The following is a 16780-nucleotide window of genomic DNA, read 5'->3' as shown; positions in this document are numbered from 1 at the left end:
TTGAATCTATCCAGCGGTGGAAGACGTGACGCATATAACACCAAGAAACTAGCAACAATAATTATTCGATGATCCCTCTGATTAGAAACAATAACTCTAGAATGTGTTTGTTCAAAAAATATACCATAATAATGTCTGATCAATGATGACCTGATGAGTCCCGAGGGTCGGCCAAGTGGTAAAATGCAAAAACTCAACATGCTGATCGGGTCTTGGTCAACCTTACGATTCAAAGCTGACTGTTTTAACTATGGTTTTATGGTCAATTTGGTATCTTGGAGATTGCCTTTTTTCTTTTCCTTCTCTATCCTTATCTATCTGCTCCCCTTCATTTTTTCTCAGCCTAAAAAGCAATTTCGGTTTCATGGCTAATGTGGATCGCACAATCACAACCTACTATTGGGTAAAGACTGTTATTAAAGTATTGTTAAAAAGCTTAGTCATTAAGAAATTGGTTTTTTAGCAAAAGAAATAGAAGTCTATGGCACTGAACTTATACATTGTGATCATGCTAAGATTTCCCACACCTTCATTCCTCTTCAGACAGTCCACTTTTTTTTTTGTTGTCACTTTATCAAGTCTTTCAGTTCCACAATAATCCAGAATTCATTGCCGCATTGGACTTCAAATAGTACAAATTAAGATGGGCCAACAACACAGGATACAGAGGGTGAGGGCGCCCAAGATTTGGGCGTTAGGAGAATGGTGTATGGCTAACTTAAACCTTCTAAAATCTACTAATTCATTCGACTCCATATTTACATGGAGATGAGAATGCCACCTTATGTTAAATATACATGAAAAAAGAGCTTTCTTAATTTCGGAAGCTCTAAAAAAAAAATATTGCTAGTATACAAAAACCTGCTTCAGGATGTGCTTCCAGGATGAAAAGGCTACAGGAACTTCAACGAGGCATTGATGACAGATCGGGTGAGGAGCTTTTAGTTCAGCTCTCCACTGCCACAAATCAGACAGCAGCTTTTGAGGTCACCATCGCAATGCTTCAAGCTGCCTTATCAGCAGAACCCTTGAAAATAATGTACAGTGCTTCTTCCTCTCGTCAACATCATCTGAAAGTTTGGTTCTTCTTCGACTCCTGGTTGATAGATACATTAATGGTACCAGAAGGGTTGGGATGATAAGTATTTTGACCTGAGCGTGGAGGAGACAAACTAGGAAGAGTCTCAAGGGTTGAACGAGGAGAATAGCGTGGGGCCATTGTTAAGTCGGAAGTCTTGTAATGAGATCGCTGTGCAGTCTCACTGGAGAAAAAGAATAATGCGTGAAGCTGGAGTGGACAGTGAAGAAAAAAGTAAAGTTTACCAATTGATTCAATTCAGCAGTCAGAATATGCAAATTCCAAAGAGGATAAGGTCAAAGAAAATGCAGAATGTAACTCTTACCTGTCAGGAGTCACTGATTTTGTACTTCGCAAGCTTTGCTGCACTGGCAATTGATCCAGTTTAAATTCAGATTGCTCTCTTGGACTAAGGGGAATATCCTGCAAAAATTAAACCAACTATAAGATAAACCATTAGATGCCAGCAGCAACAAAAGGGGAAGTATTCTTATTTACCATGGACTTTTTTCCATTAAATGATGAGGCAGCTGACTGCGGTGAGCTTTTCACAAATCTATGTTCTAATAACACGCTTGCAGATGCTCTCTCTGCAGGATTTCTTCGGAAGCAGCAGCGCAGAAAATCCTTGCCCTCAGGTGATAATGTTTCGGGTATGGGAGGAGTATCCCTCATCACTTTAAACATAGCTGCAGCCTGCATTAACAAAAAGAATGTAGAGAAATTGGCAATGGCTCTTATTTAACAACAAACCAGACCAAGCAATTGAACTTGTCCTTGTCACGCAGACAATCACGGCACTCTTAGGTCTTAATGATTGGTGGACAAGTAAGGCCATTCAGCACAATCTAACTGGTATACAATGTATAAGAATTTGCATTATGAGAAACACAGAACACAACTTTTTGTTCTTTTTTCATTCTATAATCTAATGAGATGGTGAAAAGTTGGAATGTAGAAGATTTCTCCAATGCTGGGCATGATCAATAAAGTTAATTAAGAAACATCAGGTGCTTACCCCTTCATACTCACTCCATGGTGCTTTACCAGTGAACATTTCGATAATTGTACAACCCAAACTCCAAATATCAACAGCTAGAGCAAGATCAGAACTGTTATCTTTCTGCATCACAGCTTGCATGAGCTGCAGGGAAATGAATGATGTCAGTATGTTTAAACTACAGACCATCATGTATTGATATAGTCGCGAGATGGTACCTCTGGAGCCATCCAGTATGGGCTTCCTTTCAAAGAAAGATCAGCTCTTTGTCCACTAAGCTGTGCAACAAATGAATCCAAAATTATTCAAGCTAATGCAGAAAGAAAATAACTAGCAAAGACCTTGAAGCAAGATGTCTTGGAGGAAAATTATTCATGCAGCCACCCCAAAATTGGAGTCAAGGCTGAGTATGAATTCCAGGAAAATTAAGGATGTTGCAACAACAAGAAATGAAAGGCAAATTATGATGATGATAATGACACATCTGCCACTCCAAGCTAATCAACTCTAATTTTCACAGCTTGTCACTGCAACAATTATATACTCATAGTACACAATATACCATCCTTCTTCTTATTCAGTTATTTTCGCTTAAAATCTAATTATGATCCTGGACAAGGCTTTACCACTTTGAAAGCAAGTACATTTGCTAATACAGCATTTGATGTCTCCAAGACCAGAGCATATACTTGCAAGCAAAGAAAATGAAGAGTTAAAGAATTCATTCAAAGACTACATAGCTTTAATTCTGCCAGCACATGCCAGGTGATGCAACTTCACACAAGAACAGTTATAATCTCCCTTCTAACTTCATGTGTGCTTATGTCAATTTACATCCCCACTTCCTTCATTAAAACATCCAAGAAAGGACTACAGTTGACAGGATGGATTGCAATAAATTTCTTTTTCCTTTAATTTATTTATTGTTGTGTGGGGAAGGACAGGTGGACATCAACTCATAAAAAATCCTATGGCCACAAATTTGCACGCCTTATCTGTGACCAGCTTGTATCCAAAGAGAAGGGGAAGACATGAAACTTACATGTTTGGACATCCCAAAGTCAGCAAGCTTGACAACTCCAGATGCATCAACAAGCAAATTAGCCCCTTTAATATCCCTAAATAGAACAGGTAAACAGCATACTAAGCAATTAACAATTCATACCAGAACAATAAAATAGGTTCTTTACCTTCCTTAAACTACTAGTGTTTTTGTGCTTAAAATTTGAATTAGAACTTAAAAGCAGACATCCTTCACTTTTAGACTCAAACTGGCTATTGTAAGGTGCATGCCAAGCCTTATTTTAACCCATAAATCAGCACTGTGCTTTGTACCTGTGGATTGTCTTTGTGCTGTGCAGGTAAGCCAGCCCAGAAAGAATATGGCGAGTAAAATTGCGAACAACAGATTCTGTTATGGCACCACAGTGATCGCGAGCATATTTATTAATCGAACCAGGATGAACATATTCCAGATATATATAGAACTTGTCCTCAACCTACATATGCATAATTTGATTTCCTTAATCGAAGTTCTTCAGATAATAAGTGGAGCTAGAAGAAGGGGTGAAATCCTAAACATGCCATTGGTGTATTACTTACTATTTCGCTACCATAATACTGCACTATATTTGGATGCTTGAGTTGGCTAAGAACCTTGATCTCCTGCAATGGAAGGAAGTAGTTAGGAAGGCAATAAGAAACCAGCAGTAGGTAATTATTAAATTCTCACTCTTCTCTCTCTAGAGTGAAGAAATGTAATATTTGCTATAGAAATACCTGCTCTAGTTGCTTTATACACTCTGCAGATTTTGGGTCATCAGGAAATATCTCAACTTCCTTCATTGCACATAAAGCTCCAGTTTCTCTGTCAGAAACAAGAAGCCAGTTCAGTGGTCAGATAGCAAGAGTCCAGAGAAACAATAGCAAAGATACATAGAACTTGTATACCTGTTGCTGGCAACATAAACACTTCCAAATGTACCACGCCCAATAAGCTTGCCTTTTTGCCATTGACAATTCATGGGCAACGGCTCTGGTTTATTTGTAACTTGAGGAATAAGAGCTGATGGAGAAGCCATGGCTGCTCCTGGAGGAAGAGGTAGCGGATGAACATTGATAGGGCAACTATTTTCAGGACGGGATGATGAGATCTCAAGTGACAACCTATGGTGTATTGGTGAAGCAGATCCACTTTGGCTTCTATTCTTTCGTTGAGGACTTCTATTTGGTGGACTGTGAAGCGGAGTATTATCACTGCTAAATGCAGTGTAATCATAGAATGCCGGGGGAGGAAGCCCTGGAACATCCAATGTTGCCATCTCTGGTGCGGACCAGACTTGATTTCCTGTAGGAACGACATAGTGTGGAAACAGGTCACCAGTACTCATTCTGTGCGGGCTAATTACAGGACTGGTGAAAGGACTCGTAGGAGCACTCCTAACAGGAACATTCACCCTAAACTCATCCTGAGAACTATCCCCTCTGTTTACTTCTTGATGTAATAACTTAGAGGGTGATCTTGTCTCAATGTGCTCTACCCTCTTCCTTGCGTCACGAGAAGCAAACATACTGTAATAGGAGAATTGACAAACTATCAATTATTGAAAAACCAGTAAAAGAAGTAATCCAAATATCTACAATGCCTATAAATATAAAACCTAAAACTGCTCTATCAAAACAAAAGGCACATTTTATTACAGCAGCACTGTCAATATACTAAGAACAATCCACACATGAAATAAGCTTAAAATTTTCAGATTGAGCATTCAGAGATTATCAATTAAATAATATTGCAATTATGAATAAATCATCCTCTAGCTCAAACTTTGTTTCTAAAATCAGCAAAATTACCAAACGGAATATCACTAATTACTATCCTTAAAAATAAAATATCAAATGATTCAAGGAAAGAAAATTAAGATAAGCTAATAATTTCGAAAATAAAAAAAAGTAATAAGAAATCATTTCTTTCCTTCATTGCAATTTTAAATTAAATAATAATTACAAAATCCTATTTAAAATTACAACCTATTGCATCAATTAAGGAAGGATCAAGAACTTTTTTTAATTAAATGTTAATTAAAACTAATAATTGAGAAGAAAAAAATCACCTTGAATTCGAAGGAGTTCCATCTGCTTTTTCTCTATCTCTATCCTCTAAGCCTTTACCATGTCCAACCTCATTCGGCGACGGCAACCGTTGATCCCCGTCTCCTTCGGGAAGCGGAAGCGGAAGCGGCAACGGCACTGCCAACGCCGACGATGTTGTCCTCGAAGCCGGAGCCGACGATGACAATGGAGTATCATAAGTACTGGGCGACCTGGACAGCGGCGCCGCCACCTCCTTCGCCGGGGTAACCTCCTGGTCGCTGAGAAGCCTCAGCTCCCTTTGCCTCATCAGCTTCGGCCCCGCAATGCGAAACCCCAAGTAATTGTGACGAGATTGATTACGCTGATTACTATCATGATTATTAGTATTATTATTACTATTATTATTAGCTTGCAAATGTTTCCTGGGAGAAGTTGCCGGCGTGGCGGCTGTGGAAGAAGAAGAAGAAGAAGAAAAGGAAATATTTTGAAGCCAACGCATGGCTAGAAATCATTCTAAGTTACAAAACAAAGAAATCAAATTCCCAAAATGAAAGAATTCGAAATGAAAATTCCGAACAAAACAAGGACAGGAAAACCCATGAATCTAGGTCTGAAAAGAACAAAAATGTGGGGATTACAAACGGACGATGATGTTCCGAGGATTGGATGGGAAAGCAGCTTTGGATGTCGGGGATGTCGGTTTTTTTATGTTTTGTCTAAAACAACGCGGTTTACAACAGAAGCCACTTCGCTTTTAAAGAGGTCAATAAAGTCAAGAGGCTCGTGCTTTTTTTCCACTTCCTTTATCTTTCGCTTTTCTTCCTCAATTTTTTATTTATATTTTTTGATTGGATTTGTTTTGGGAGAGAGAGTCAGAGAAATTTTTTCTTCTGTTATTTGGGTAAGGCGTAAATTTCCGTTACACGAAGTGGTTGTTGGATTTGCTTTAGTTTTTTTAGCGTATGTCGACCCTGTTTTACAGCACCAAAAAACTGACGTGGCAATCACGATGCTTAATTTATGTAAAACTGAATTACCGAATTTATGCCTAATGAATTTTTTTTTGAGTGGTTTTACATTCTACAATTAAAAGTAAGGAAAACAAAATCCAACATTTATAGCGTCATTGGCAATAATATAACCAATTTGTTATTATCGTTGAATTTAACTACAAACATAATCTAAGAAATATAATATGAAATTTGGAAAGAAAAAAAAAACATCCATTTCACTCTTAATTTTAAAAATTGATCGCAATCTCAATACTGATTTAGTCTAAAATATTTTTTTTAAAATAAGATTTCAAATTTAAAATTAAGAAATAACTGTCTTTACTTCTTAATCAAAACTAATCAGTTTTGTTGACATCAAGGTAATGTAGGTAGATAATAAATACCAATCTGTTTGTCAAAAGAGAGAAGAACAAATGAATACTACAACTTGATTATGTCACTGATAAATCATTAATTGCTAAATGCATCTTTCAGGAAAATAGATAAAAATAAAAAAAGAAAAGTAGGTATACCTTTTAAAAATTTAATTGACCCTACCATTTCAATTAAGAAAAGTAAAAAAAAAAAAAAGAACAAGTTGTTATATATATATATGTTAACGCCATGTTTCATATCCAATAAGAAAATATATGAACAGGATCATCATAGGCTTGGATCCTGATACCGACATGTTTGCCAGCAAAGAGGAGAATGAATCCTCTCGATCGATTTGAATAGTCAAATAAACAAATGCAATTTTGTTCTTCCGAATTTGATCAACCTTGTTCCATATGCTAATTGTAGACAAATTGGTATAATAAACTCTGTTTAGAATTTGAGTTTGGACCCTTTTTTCCTTGGGGAAGGCCCACGTCATTACTTATTCGAAGATGCTTCAATGACCACTCCAGTTACTTTATTGCTGATAATAATGGTGAATTAGTGGCAATTCAATCATTTGATAAAATTTTAAAAAAAAATTGCAGACCAATTCCAAAAAGTGTGATTATTCCAACTTCCAAGTTCCGATAATTGCATTTGCATACCATTGTTTTTTGGATAACATAAATTAAGAAGAAATGAAAATCAAAGGTTTATTATTTATATCTTTTTTGTCCTTAATTAGCAAACTGAAATCTTGGAATCCACATAAGAAATGAGATTCAGATTTCAAAGTCTTGTCTAGTTAAGAAGAGAAAACAAGCTTTAGCAGAAGTAATAATTTATTACTATATACAGAAAGCAGGAAGAAGTCGGTGAACCGACTTGGTCCTACTCTTTACATCCATTTTCATCATCTATAAAAAAAAAAAAAAAAAGGGAAGACATTAATTTTTTTTTTGTTATTTTGTTTCCTACGTAAAGCCACGCTGTAGTCGAAGAAAAAAACAGTGAGCAGCTATAAGACCAAGTCACACTCCACTTGGCAGAGTGCCGTTAGGCCAGTTCAACAGTCAAACATTCAACGGAGTTACACGGGAGAGAAAGAAAGGGCCTTTTGTCTTTTGGGACGCGTCGCCTTTGTAAGGCTTCCTTAAAAGTTTGACTCTCAAGGATACAGACGCTTTGAGCAGCCACCGTTTTGCGAGAAAATCGAAAACCGGGAAACGGGGTTACGACCAAAATGGGAGACTCGAAAACCATTATTGTCCATATATATTTTTAATTTTTATTGACTGAGGCTTAGGATTCTGGTTTTTAATTTCATCTTGTCCACTAAAAAGCGACAAAAGTTATCTAAAAGACAACAATTTTCAACCTGAGGGGTACGAAGCAGACAGTTGGAGTAACATCTTCCTAAGATATTGCTACTGCCTGAAGGTAAAGTTGCAAGAAAGAGTCATACTTGTCTCTAATACCAAGTCTAACTTCAGCAGGTCGCCACCTCCCAGTCGTGGTAGTGGAATGGAAGGGTCGAGTTTACTTGCAGGCAAGAGAGAAACAAAGAATAGGTTGTTTGAAGATATTATATCCGGTGGAATGTGGGTCTTCTATAACTAGCTAGTCAGCCATGAGCTGCCGACATCTTTTGGCAGAGTAAAGTCTTTTGAAGGAAAATGGAAGACACAGTCCTTAAATAGCTAGACAGCCATGGACAGCCGACATCTTTTGCTTGGCTGAGAGAAGTCTTAAGAAAGCCTATGTTAGAAATGAGTAGAAGCTCGGAAAATCTTAGTGCTCTCAAATCTCACCAACCACAGAAAAAATTAGACAACCATTTGGTCAGTTTCGAGCTTCCATGCCTAGAGATAAGATTAGCATCAACATTCAACAAATCATAAACAAATATGCAGTGAACAAAATTTTCATTGTCTGAATCTATACTCTGTCTAACCAGAGGCTGAAAACTATTCAAATTCTGCATTCTACAATCAATAGACTAACCATTTCACAGGAACCACCTCCCCTTAATATTATACTTCGAAACAAGGTTTGAAACAGTTAAAGGCATCGACACAACATGCCAGTGATTCCATTCAAGAGTCCTAAAGAAAACCAGCACTGTCTGATTACACTCTTAAATGTTAAATTCCTGATCACTTGGGAAATCTCAAAGCACCACCACAAGAAATATCAGACTTATTCTTGAAATGCTTTTATCTTGTGAGTTATGCATCACCAAATTTGAAAGTCAAATTCATGCTTCTATAGTTATACCTTCATGGGCTCTGGGTTTTCAAAATTTGTCGCCACAATCTTACACATAGGCATGCTTTCATTCTTGCTTAGAAGCTTCAAGGATGGATGAACCTCAACATCATGCATTAACACTCTATCACCAATATCTAATTTGCTTACGTCCACCTCGATCTTCGGAGGAATGTGTTCTGCTGGGCATAGATACTTCAAACTAGTTCTTATCCTATTCAAGGAGCCACCTGTTATGGCATTAAAGTATCATCAAATAACGTTCGGCAATGACAAATTATATTCAGATTGTCCTAGAATTCAATGAGATAAAGCAGGGCCAAAATCATATGAGAGATATCTGAGCAATCCCACATTTACATAACAAGGGTAATGATAGTAAAAAGAAGTTCAACAAGTGTTTCTCCAAACATGAAAGCAAGCATTAGAATGAGGAAACCAGTAAGAATTCCTGTTTGTCAGCTTTACGAGATAGTTCCTAATCAGAAAAGAAGTCAAGGGTATAGAGAGGCAATTATAAAATGGCATTGCCTGTTTGGGTCCTTGTGCATTGTTGCTCGAACCCAGACAAATGAGAAGGTAACAGCATTTAATGGAAGCAATAATATGAAAAGCCAGGAAAGACAATTAAGATGCAGAAGATGAGCAACAAAGGAAGTGGATAACAATGAGCAAAGCTCCAAGAATATGTAAGGTTAAAGATAGTGCGTCATAAATTCCATAAAATAAAGAGGCAGTTTCAACCATGCCATATTCCTAATACTTGGATTTTTGCATTCTACTGGCTCAGCATTTCAGCCCTAGACTTATTAAACCTGTCATTAGGACTCTTTTCTGTATTCACGTTTGTTGCAAAATTATACCTGAAATAGATAAGAAGTTGGAAAAAAAAAAACTCTCAGAGAAAATATCAGACCATCAATAACAGACCTCTAGAAAAATGTAGCTCATAAACATCAGAAGTTTCAACATTATATAACATATATATGCAAGAAGATGCCCAGGGACATGCATACACCAAAATATTAAAAAAAAAAAAAAACAACAAATATCAATCTCTACAGGCTAAATCACATCTGTATTTCTAATTTTTCTAGATATTCATTATAAAATGAAACCGGTTATTTTGTCTCAAGAAACGAGAAGCACCATGTTAAACCATGTATCATATGAGCATTGCCCTCTATGAAGAAAATAACAAAGTAAGACTTCATAAAACATACTGGCTTCACTATCTTTCTATTTTTTAAAACCTCAAAATAGATTCCTAAGTATTTCCATAGTTTTTTTTAACCAACAATTTCAAATAGTTAGCAAACATAAGATTCTCACCTAAATGGAGCAATGAACAGAAGCAATTTCCATATAAAATTTAAATCATGCATAACCTTAATCAACAATGCTTAAATGGGGCAATGTTCAGTAAATTTTACCTTTCTTAAAACCAGGGCAATCCTCTTCTCCTTTGAAAACAACAGGCACATCAACCTTCAACTTAGTCCCTTCATCCGCCCAAACAAACACCAAATTCAATATCTTCCCACTCTCCTCATCCCTATGAATCTATAAAACACGCCAAAAACAAAATTTGAAGTTGGGTAACAATAATAGCTGATAAACCAAGAGAAAGAAAGTAAAAAACTTGCCTTGATGGGTAACACTCTCCCGGAATCAAGTAAGACCGAAGACCCGGAACCGGCCCGGATCTGAAGCGGGAACGTGGTGGAACAAAAGAAAGGGAGTTGTACGGACTTCAGGATGGTTTGAATCTGCTTTCTTTCGGTAGTCAGAAGTTGTTTCCTGGATGGAGAACGGTTGGCGGGGCTTTTTTCTAGCAAGCCTTGAGAGAAAACCACGGCCGGGATTCTACCTTGGGCTCGGTCACGCGTGGAGACACGGTTTCCGGTGCATTCTCGAGGAATGGCTTGGATCGTGTGGTAATGGTGGGAGTTCCCGGTCGGGGTTTGGACCACCGTTTTCAGGCCGCGCCACAACTTGGACATTCGGTGGATTTTTCCCGAAGTAGGATCGACACCGTGACGGAATTTGCCGGAATGAGTTGCTGACAGTTGCCTGTCTCTGGAATTTTGGAAATGAGGGTTTTGTGGATGGTTAGGGACTGCGGCGGGGTTTAAGAATTTGGGCCATGGTTTGGGCTTTTTTGTTGGGCGAGGGTGAGGAGACTATGTACAATTTGTGTCCAAACCTAAAAAACAAAAGATCCAAGTTAAGCCAATGCATGTTTTCTTTTGTTGTATCCAATGGGCTAATTTATTCATTAGGTGTTTTGGCCCATCAATGGTTCGTTTTATTAGAATTTTATCCATTTTTTACTTAGTGCATTGATCATCCCAACATCCATGGTAATCTATAAATGCTGATTGCATCACCGTATTTGATAACAACTTAGTAATCTTTCGTTGCGAAAGTGATTAGATCATTGATTTAGGAGTGATCTAATTCTCATCTAAAAAAATGAAATAAATTAATACCGATATAAAATAATCTGTAAAATTAATTATATTCAATACTATCCTCTTAATATGTGAACTAAAAACTTGCCTCCTCTCAAAGTTTTAATTATTTTACGTCATAAAATTTGACCATTTCTAAATAATATTCATTTGTACTAACTCAAACAAGTTTTGTGCTTCCTCTTTCCTTTTTTTTTTTTTTTGATGTTTTGAAATTATTAATTTTTTTAACTATTACAATATGATTGTAGTATTAAGATCATCTTATTGATCTTAAAAATGATACCAAGAGCTATTTAACGTAAAGGAAGGTACCCAACTTGCCACCAGAAGAAAAAAAACTAGAAAACTGTTATGGTCTCTCAAAATAACCTGCAAAATATGAAGTTACGTTCAAATATTTAGTTTATTGATTGATGTATAATTTTTTCTATTTAAAAAATAAGATTCTAATTCTCTTTCACTAAATAAAAAAAAAAACGTGGAAAGTATGAAGTCAATGTTACTTAACAAAAATGGAAGTTTGTTGGCCAACCAAAGGTGTGAAACCTGCACCAGGCAACCACTTGAGGTTTTAGTTTAAGTTGCAGCACCAACCAAAATTTTCCAAAATTCTTGCAGCCCTCGGAGATTGATTGTTGCCAGTTTTAGTTGTATTAATTGTATCGTGCTATTCTTCAAGTTTCCAACTTCTAACCACTCGGAAGAAATACCATCTCCTTCCCTTGAGTATCCAATGAATATTAACATAAGGGTTCAAGCTTTGCAATAACTTGAACCCTTTTTTTATTATTATCGTTCAAACTTGCATGTTCTTCAACTTTCTTCTTTATAATATTATTGTATCCTTTTCTCAGAGATTGGTGGAACAGTTTTTCTGGGCAACAATGATACAGCAAAAAGGTAACGGTTCACCCTAGCGGCAAGCAAGGAAAAAAAAAAATAAAGGGTACAAAAGCAGCAGTTCCCCACGAATTCAATCATAATGGGTGTTAGATTTTACGTTAATCAAAGTTCTTGTGCCGACATTCATTGGCTTTATATGTGAATTTGACTTGCTACCTGCAGACATGTAATCTTAAAGAAATTCGATGGAGTCGCCATCCCAGACCAAAGGGTTAGATTAAGACTGCGTTTAAGTCTTGATATGGTTTAGAAAATGGTTAAAATATTTATATAAAAAAATTAATTAGATTGTTTAGAGTACTAATTAAACTAGATTTTAGTTATTAAATGAGATAATTTGATTTATGATGAAGAATCTTTTATAAGAAAACTTTACAATTCAATCCCATTAATTTCTCACGTACATTTGCATTCTCTTATACTACAAATTGATTTCAAATTATCTCAGAAAAATCTTATCTAACATGTGCAATTTAATTAACATATCTAATCTAAACACCACTACTATCGTGACATCAAATTAATTTGTTTAGACAAGAACATTTATTGCATTATCAGTTGGAAAAGGTTGAGAAAAATGTGTGATTTTGAGACGAAATCACTTCTCGTATCAGAGTTAAAGCCAGTGAAGCACGCATTTGAAAAGAGAATCCTTGAAGCCACCATCAAATCCTCTTCCCTTCTGTTTCATCATCTGACTAAATCTTTTACCTAACAATCGAACAAAATACCAATGGCATTGGCGTTTTCTGACGCTGGGAAAACACCCTTTTGTCTGCTCTCAGTGTTTTTTCTACCGTAAGTCGCACGCGGTAGCCTATTCTGGACAAAACCCCAACATCTGCTTTTGGTGTATTACCTCAATCTGCTCACACCCATGTCAGCCACCACACTGAAATGAAAAAGAAAGAATAAATCCACCCTTTTTTTTTTTATAACATTTAATGGGTATCTTTTAATCGGATATATACGTAAGTATTTCACCAGTATATCAAGTACAAGTATTTTATATTCGGATTTAAGATGAATTTGGATTATAAATTTAATTGCTTTTTAAGAAAATAATATCTGAATTCTTTAGCTTAATTACTGCACGAGACATTTTATCTGGATGGTTAATGACAGTTCTGTTTTAAACCATTTTCTAGGAAGAGAGTGAGTGTGCGGACAGAATTCAAAAGGGGGAATTTCCAGGCGAGTGATGATGAGTGGAGAAAGCATTTAACAATAGCAGACAGATTGAATGGTGGCATCAGAATATTCGTGTCAATGTATTTAATTAAAATAGTTATTTTCGGCCGGGCATTCTATGTCAAATCCATGCACGTGATGAACTTCCTACCAGCCCCTGAGAAGTCAACATAGAAAAAGAGAACAAGATTTAAAAAGAAATTGAAATGAGAGAAAAAGAAAAAAAAAAAGTAGAGGAACTAAAAGCCTGAATAAAATAATGCAGTAGAAAAGATGGAGACAAAATGGCTGATTTGCATGCAGCTCAGTCCCTCGACCTGGCCCTCAAACAGGTCATTATCCTGACTATCATCAGGTGCCCTTTTGATGAATACCAAGTATGAATGAATAATTCAGGCCTTGTGGTGGTTGAGAATGATTTTTTGTTTGCAATGCTCAAGGTGAAGATTTCTTTAATCGATCACGAAATACTTCAGTGGGGTTAAGCAGTATATATTTGACTTGCAGGCAATTATACAAATCTTAAACCTACCATTAATATCTATATAAATTAATTAGTAATACAAATAATGAACAACAATTCACGTTTCTCAAGTATTCTTCCTCATTCTTTCTTCATGAGCTTATTAGATGGAGCAATGCCATCTAATTTTTTTAATTAAACTCTCATAATTAATGGCAGAGATTGAGATTGGTTTTACATTTGTGGACAACCCTTTTCTGTGGCTCTTAATATATATATATATATATATATATATATATATTTGCATCATAAAAAAGAAACCAAGTAATGGCCCCCATATGATGTGATGGGGCATTGCGATTTACCAATAATCCAAGTCTAAAAAGAGAAAAAGAAAGTAGCAAAGTAGAAGCAAAGGCAAAGACCAAACAACTGTCAATTTAAATTAGATTGGAAGAATGGAATGGTAATAGTAATACCATGGAAGCAGTAAATGAAGACAAAGAGGAAGTAGATGATATCAGTATCACTCCAACCCACACACACAAAAAAAAAAAATCTGTACCAGAGAGGGAGAGAGAAAGACATAAGGGCACTACAATAAATGGAATGAATCCCTGTGCACGCAATTGCTCACCAACACACTGGACCTCTCTGCCTAATGGCACTCTGGGTGGAGTCAGTGGTAGCACCGCATCACCCCGTAGCTGCTGATGCAGCTGCAGCCAGGGGCCAGACCACTGCTCACTCACTCAATCACTCACTACTATCCATCGAACCACTCTCTGTCTCTCTTTCTCTCTCTCTCTTTTCCTTCTTATTTCCTTTTTGTCCCCCCTCCACGAGTCCCATTCGTGGGTTCCACTACTATTATTTCTTCGAGTTTTTTTTTTTTTTGCCTTTTTCCCTTATGGCTGACGTCCCGTTAAAGGAAAGGGATTACCCTGTGTGGCCTGTTTGCAATTGCTCCCTGGCCTAAAGTGTGTTCAATTCAGGCTTTCTCCATCCCTTCATCATAGCCAACTTCAAGGGGAAAAAAAAGGGTTTCATGTCCCTTTTCTCTTTTCAATCTTTTCAGCTGCAGCCCTTGTAGGGTTATTTATTCATACTTCTTCCACCATTTAAGACCCTGAGTTAAGTTCAGATTGTTTATAAAACTTTGATACTCAAATTTCCATGTTTCTCATCAATAGTTAAATCTTAGATAATTCATCTTGAAGTTTGAGCATGAACTTTGCTTATCAATTTTACTTTTATCCTACATAGTAATATTATTAGACTTTGTAAGCAATTAATTAACTACCAATTGTTGAATCTACGCCTCAGATATAAATTTATTAATTCCAACTGTCCATGTAGAATGTAGCTATCTTGTATTCAAAGAAAAAAGAAAAAGAATTCATAGATGATAAAATCATACCTCATCTCGATAAAGACCATTTCTTTATTCAAACAGTTTGACACATTCAAACCCATATCCGGTATGTTAAAGGGAAATGAATTATCTTAAGGAACCTAGGCAATATTGATGAAAATTTTTCCATAAAAAATGTGGGGAAAAGTTCTATACACAATAATTGACTTCTTTGGCAGATAAAATCAAGAAACCGATTAGCCAAGCATATACTATATATATATATATATAATTTTTTATGGTTGCCATGGTCGGTCACATGCTTACTTGAATTGCATCCCTTCTAAGTTTTTATTAACTTTTAAACCTCGAGATCGAAAAGATGTCTTTGTTAAGCAACTAAATAGTATTATTAAAAAGTATCACATGAACAAATTAATTCAAAGTATATAATTATTGTCTTCCAACAAAAAAGAGTATATAATTTTTGTTCCGTAAAAAAAAATCATCGTAAAATTAGTTTTATTATTTGATGTCACCTATCGATTTATTTAAGTTTTTTTAAAAAATTGAGATAGATATAAAAAATATGAATTAAAGATAAATCTTTATTTATTGATAAAAAAGGAATGGAATATGTATTAAAGATAAACTTCAACCTTAACAATTGAATTAATTCATCTTGATATTCATAGATAAGTGAAATTGAATTTTTTTTAAAATTAAAAAAAGGAAAAAGGAGATTGAATAGGTGGTAACGGTCATGGCGCAGGGGAGCTGCTGGTGGGTGGGGGGTGGGGGAAGCGCCCATCAGTCAATTGAAGGAAGGCTTGAGGTTTAGTCACTTCGATAATGAATGTGAAAGAGAAGCCTAAAGCAATTCATAAAAAGGGGTCCATCAATCAAAACGACTGTGCTCTGATGTATGATGCACCACAATGTTGCACAGCCAGTTAGCACAGCGGCAGGTGTCGCCAATGAGCAAAAGGATTTCTAGTTGCTCCGTACTGCCCCCTTGACCGGGAATAGCAGGTCATTTTCTTTCTCTTTTTCTTTCATCTCGTCAGTCGTGCCTGGTCTTTCTTCTTCTCCTTTTTCTTTTTTTCCTGTTTTTGCTGATGCAAAATCAAAAAGGCGAGAAGGACTAAGACGAGGAAGAAGAAGAAAGCAAGCGTATTAATGAGAGAAATCGAGAAACGATGTGCCGGGGAGAGTGAAATTACTGGAATATCCTTTCCTTTCTGTTCCGGGAGAGACAACTGTCAATTAAAAGGTGGTGGGATGGCAAGGAAGAGAACGGACATACTCGCTCTGAGTTGACGCGCATGCTAACACGGACGTGCTGCTTAACCTTTTTTGGCCAGTTCTGCTCCACAATTACCTTTATACCCCCACTCATTTTTGAATAATTAAACCATGTTCGTTGAACAGATGAAGGTTAGTATGATTCAATTTTCATAATAATAATAATAATAATAGGGTACTTTAGTTTTTGTTATTATATAAATTAATTTATAAATAAGTTTCAAACAAAAAACTTTACCCTATAACTTATACCTACAATATAAATAAATTTTGTT

At 36.2% G+C, this 16780-nt stretch overlaps 2 protein-coding genes across 3 annotated transcripts; both read right to left on the bottom strand.

Annotated features, from left to right (window-relative positions):
* LOC18611080 (mitogen-activated protein kinase kinase kinase YODA) lies at positions 501–5921 on the bottom strand. Of its 2 annotated transcripts, none has more exons than XM_007047111.2 (11): positions 5192–5913; positions 4029–4649; positions 3858–3945; positions 3681–3743; positions 3414–3577; positions 3121–3196; positions 2297–2356; positions 2097–2222; positions 1577–1774; positions 1404–1501; positions 501–1262 (listed from the first exon to the last, which is right to left on the bottom strand). In XM_007047111.2, exons 1-11 carry the CDS (start codon positions 5668–5670, stop codon positions 1067–1069), a joined length of 2169 nt encoding a protein of 722 aa, XP_007047173.2. In that variant the 5' UTR covers positions 5671–5913; the 3' UTR covers positions 501–1066. The 2 variants fall into 2 exon arrangements, with proteins under 2 accessions (XP_007047173.2, XP_007047174.2); XM_007047112.2 differs by having other exon boundaries at positions 1126–1288; positions 5192–5921.
* On the bottom strand, positions 8419–10937 carry LOC18611079 (50S ribosomal protein L25). Its single transcript, XM_007047110.2, has 3 exons — positions 10459–10937; positions 10246–10375; positions 8419–9042 (listed from the first exon to the last, which is right to left on the bottom strand). The coding sequence occupies exons 1-3, from the start codon at positions 10813–10815 to the stop codon at positions 8816–8818; spliced, it is 714 nt and encodes a 237-aa protein (XP_007047172.2). The 5' UTR covers positions 10816–10937; the 3' UTR covers positions 8419–8815.

This window comes from Theobroma cacao, chromosome 1, assembly GCF_000208745.1.
Source record: "Theobroma cacao cultivar B97-61/B2 chromosome 1, Criollo_cocoa_genome_V2, whole genome shotgun sequence".
Lineage (NCBI taxonomy): Eukaryota > Viridiplantae > Streptophyta > Magnoliopsida > Malvales > Malvaceae > Theobroma > Theobroma cacao.
Note: the sequence above shows the minus strand (reverse complement) of the source record. Positions and strands in the feature narration are given on the sequence as shown.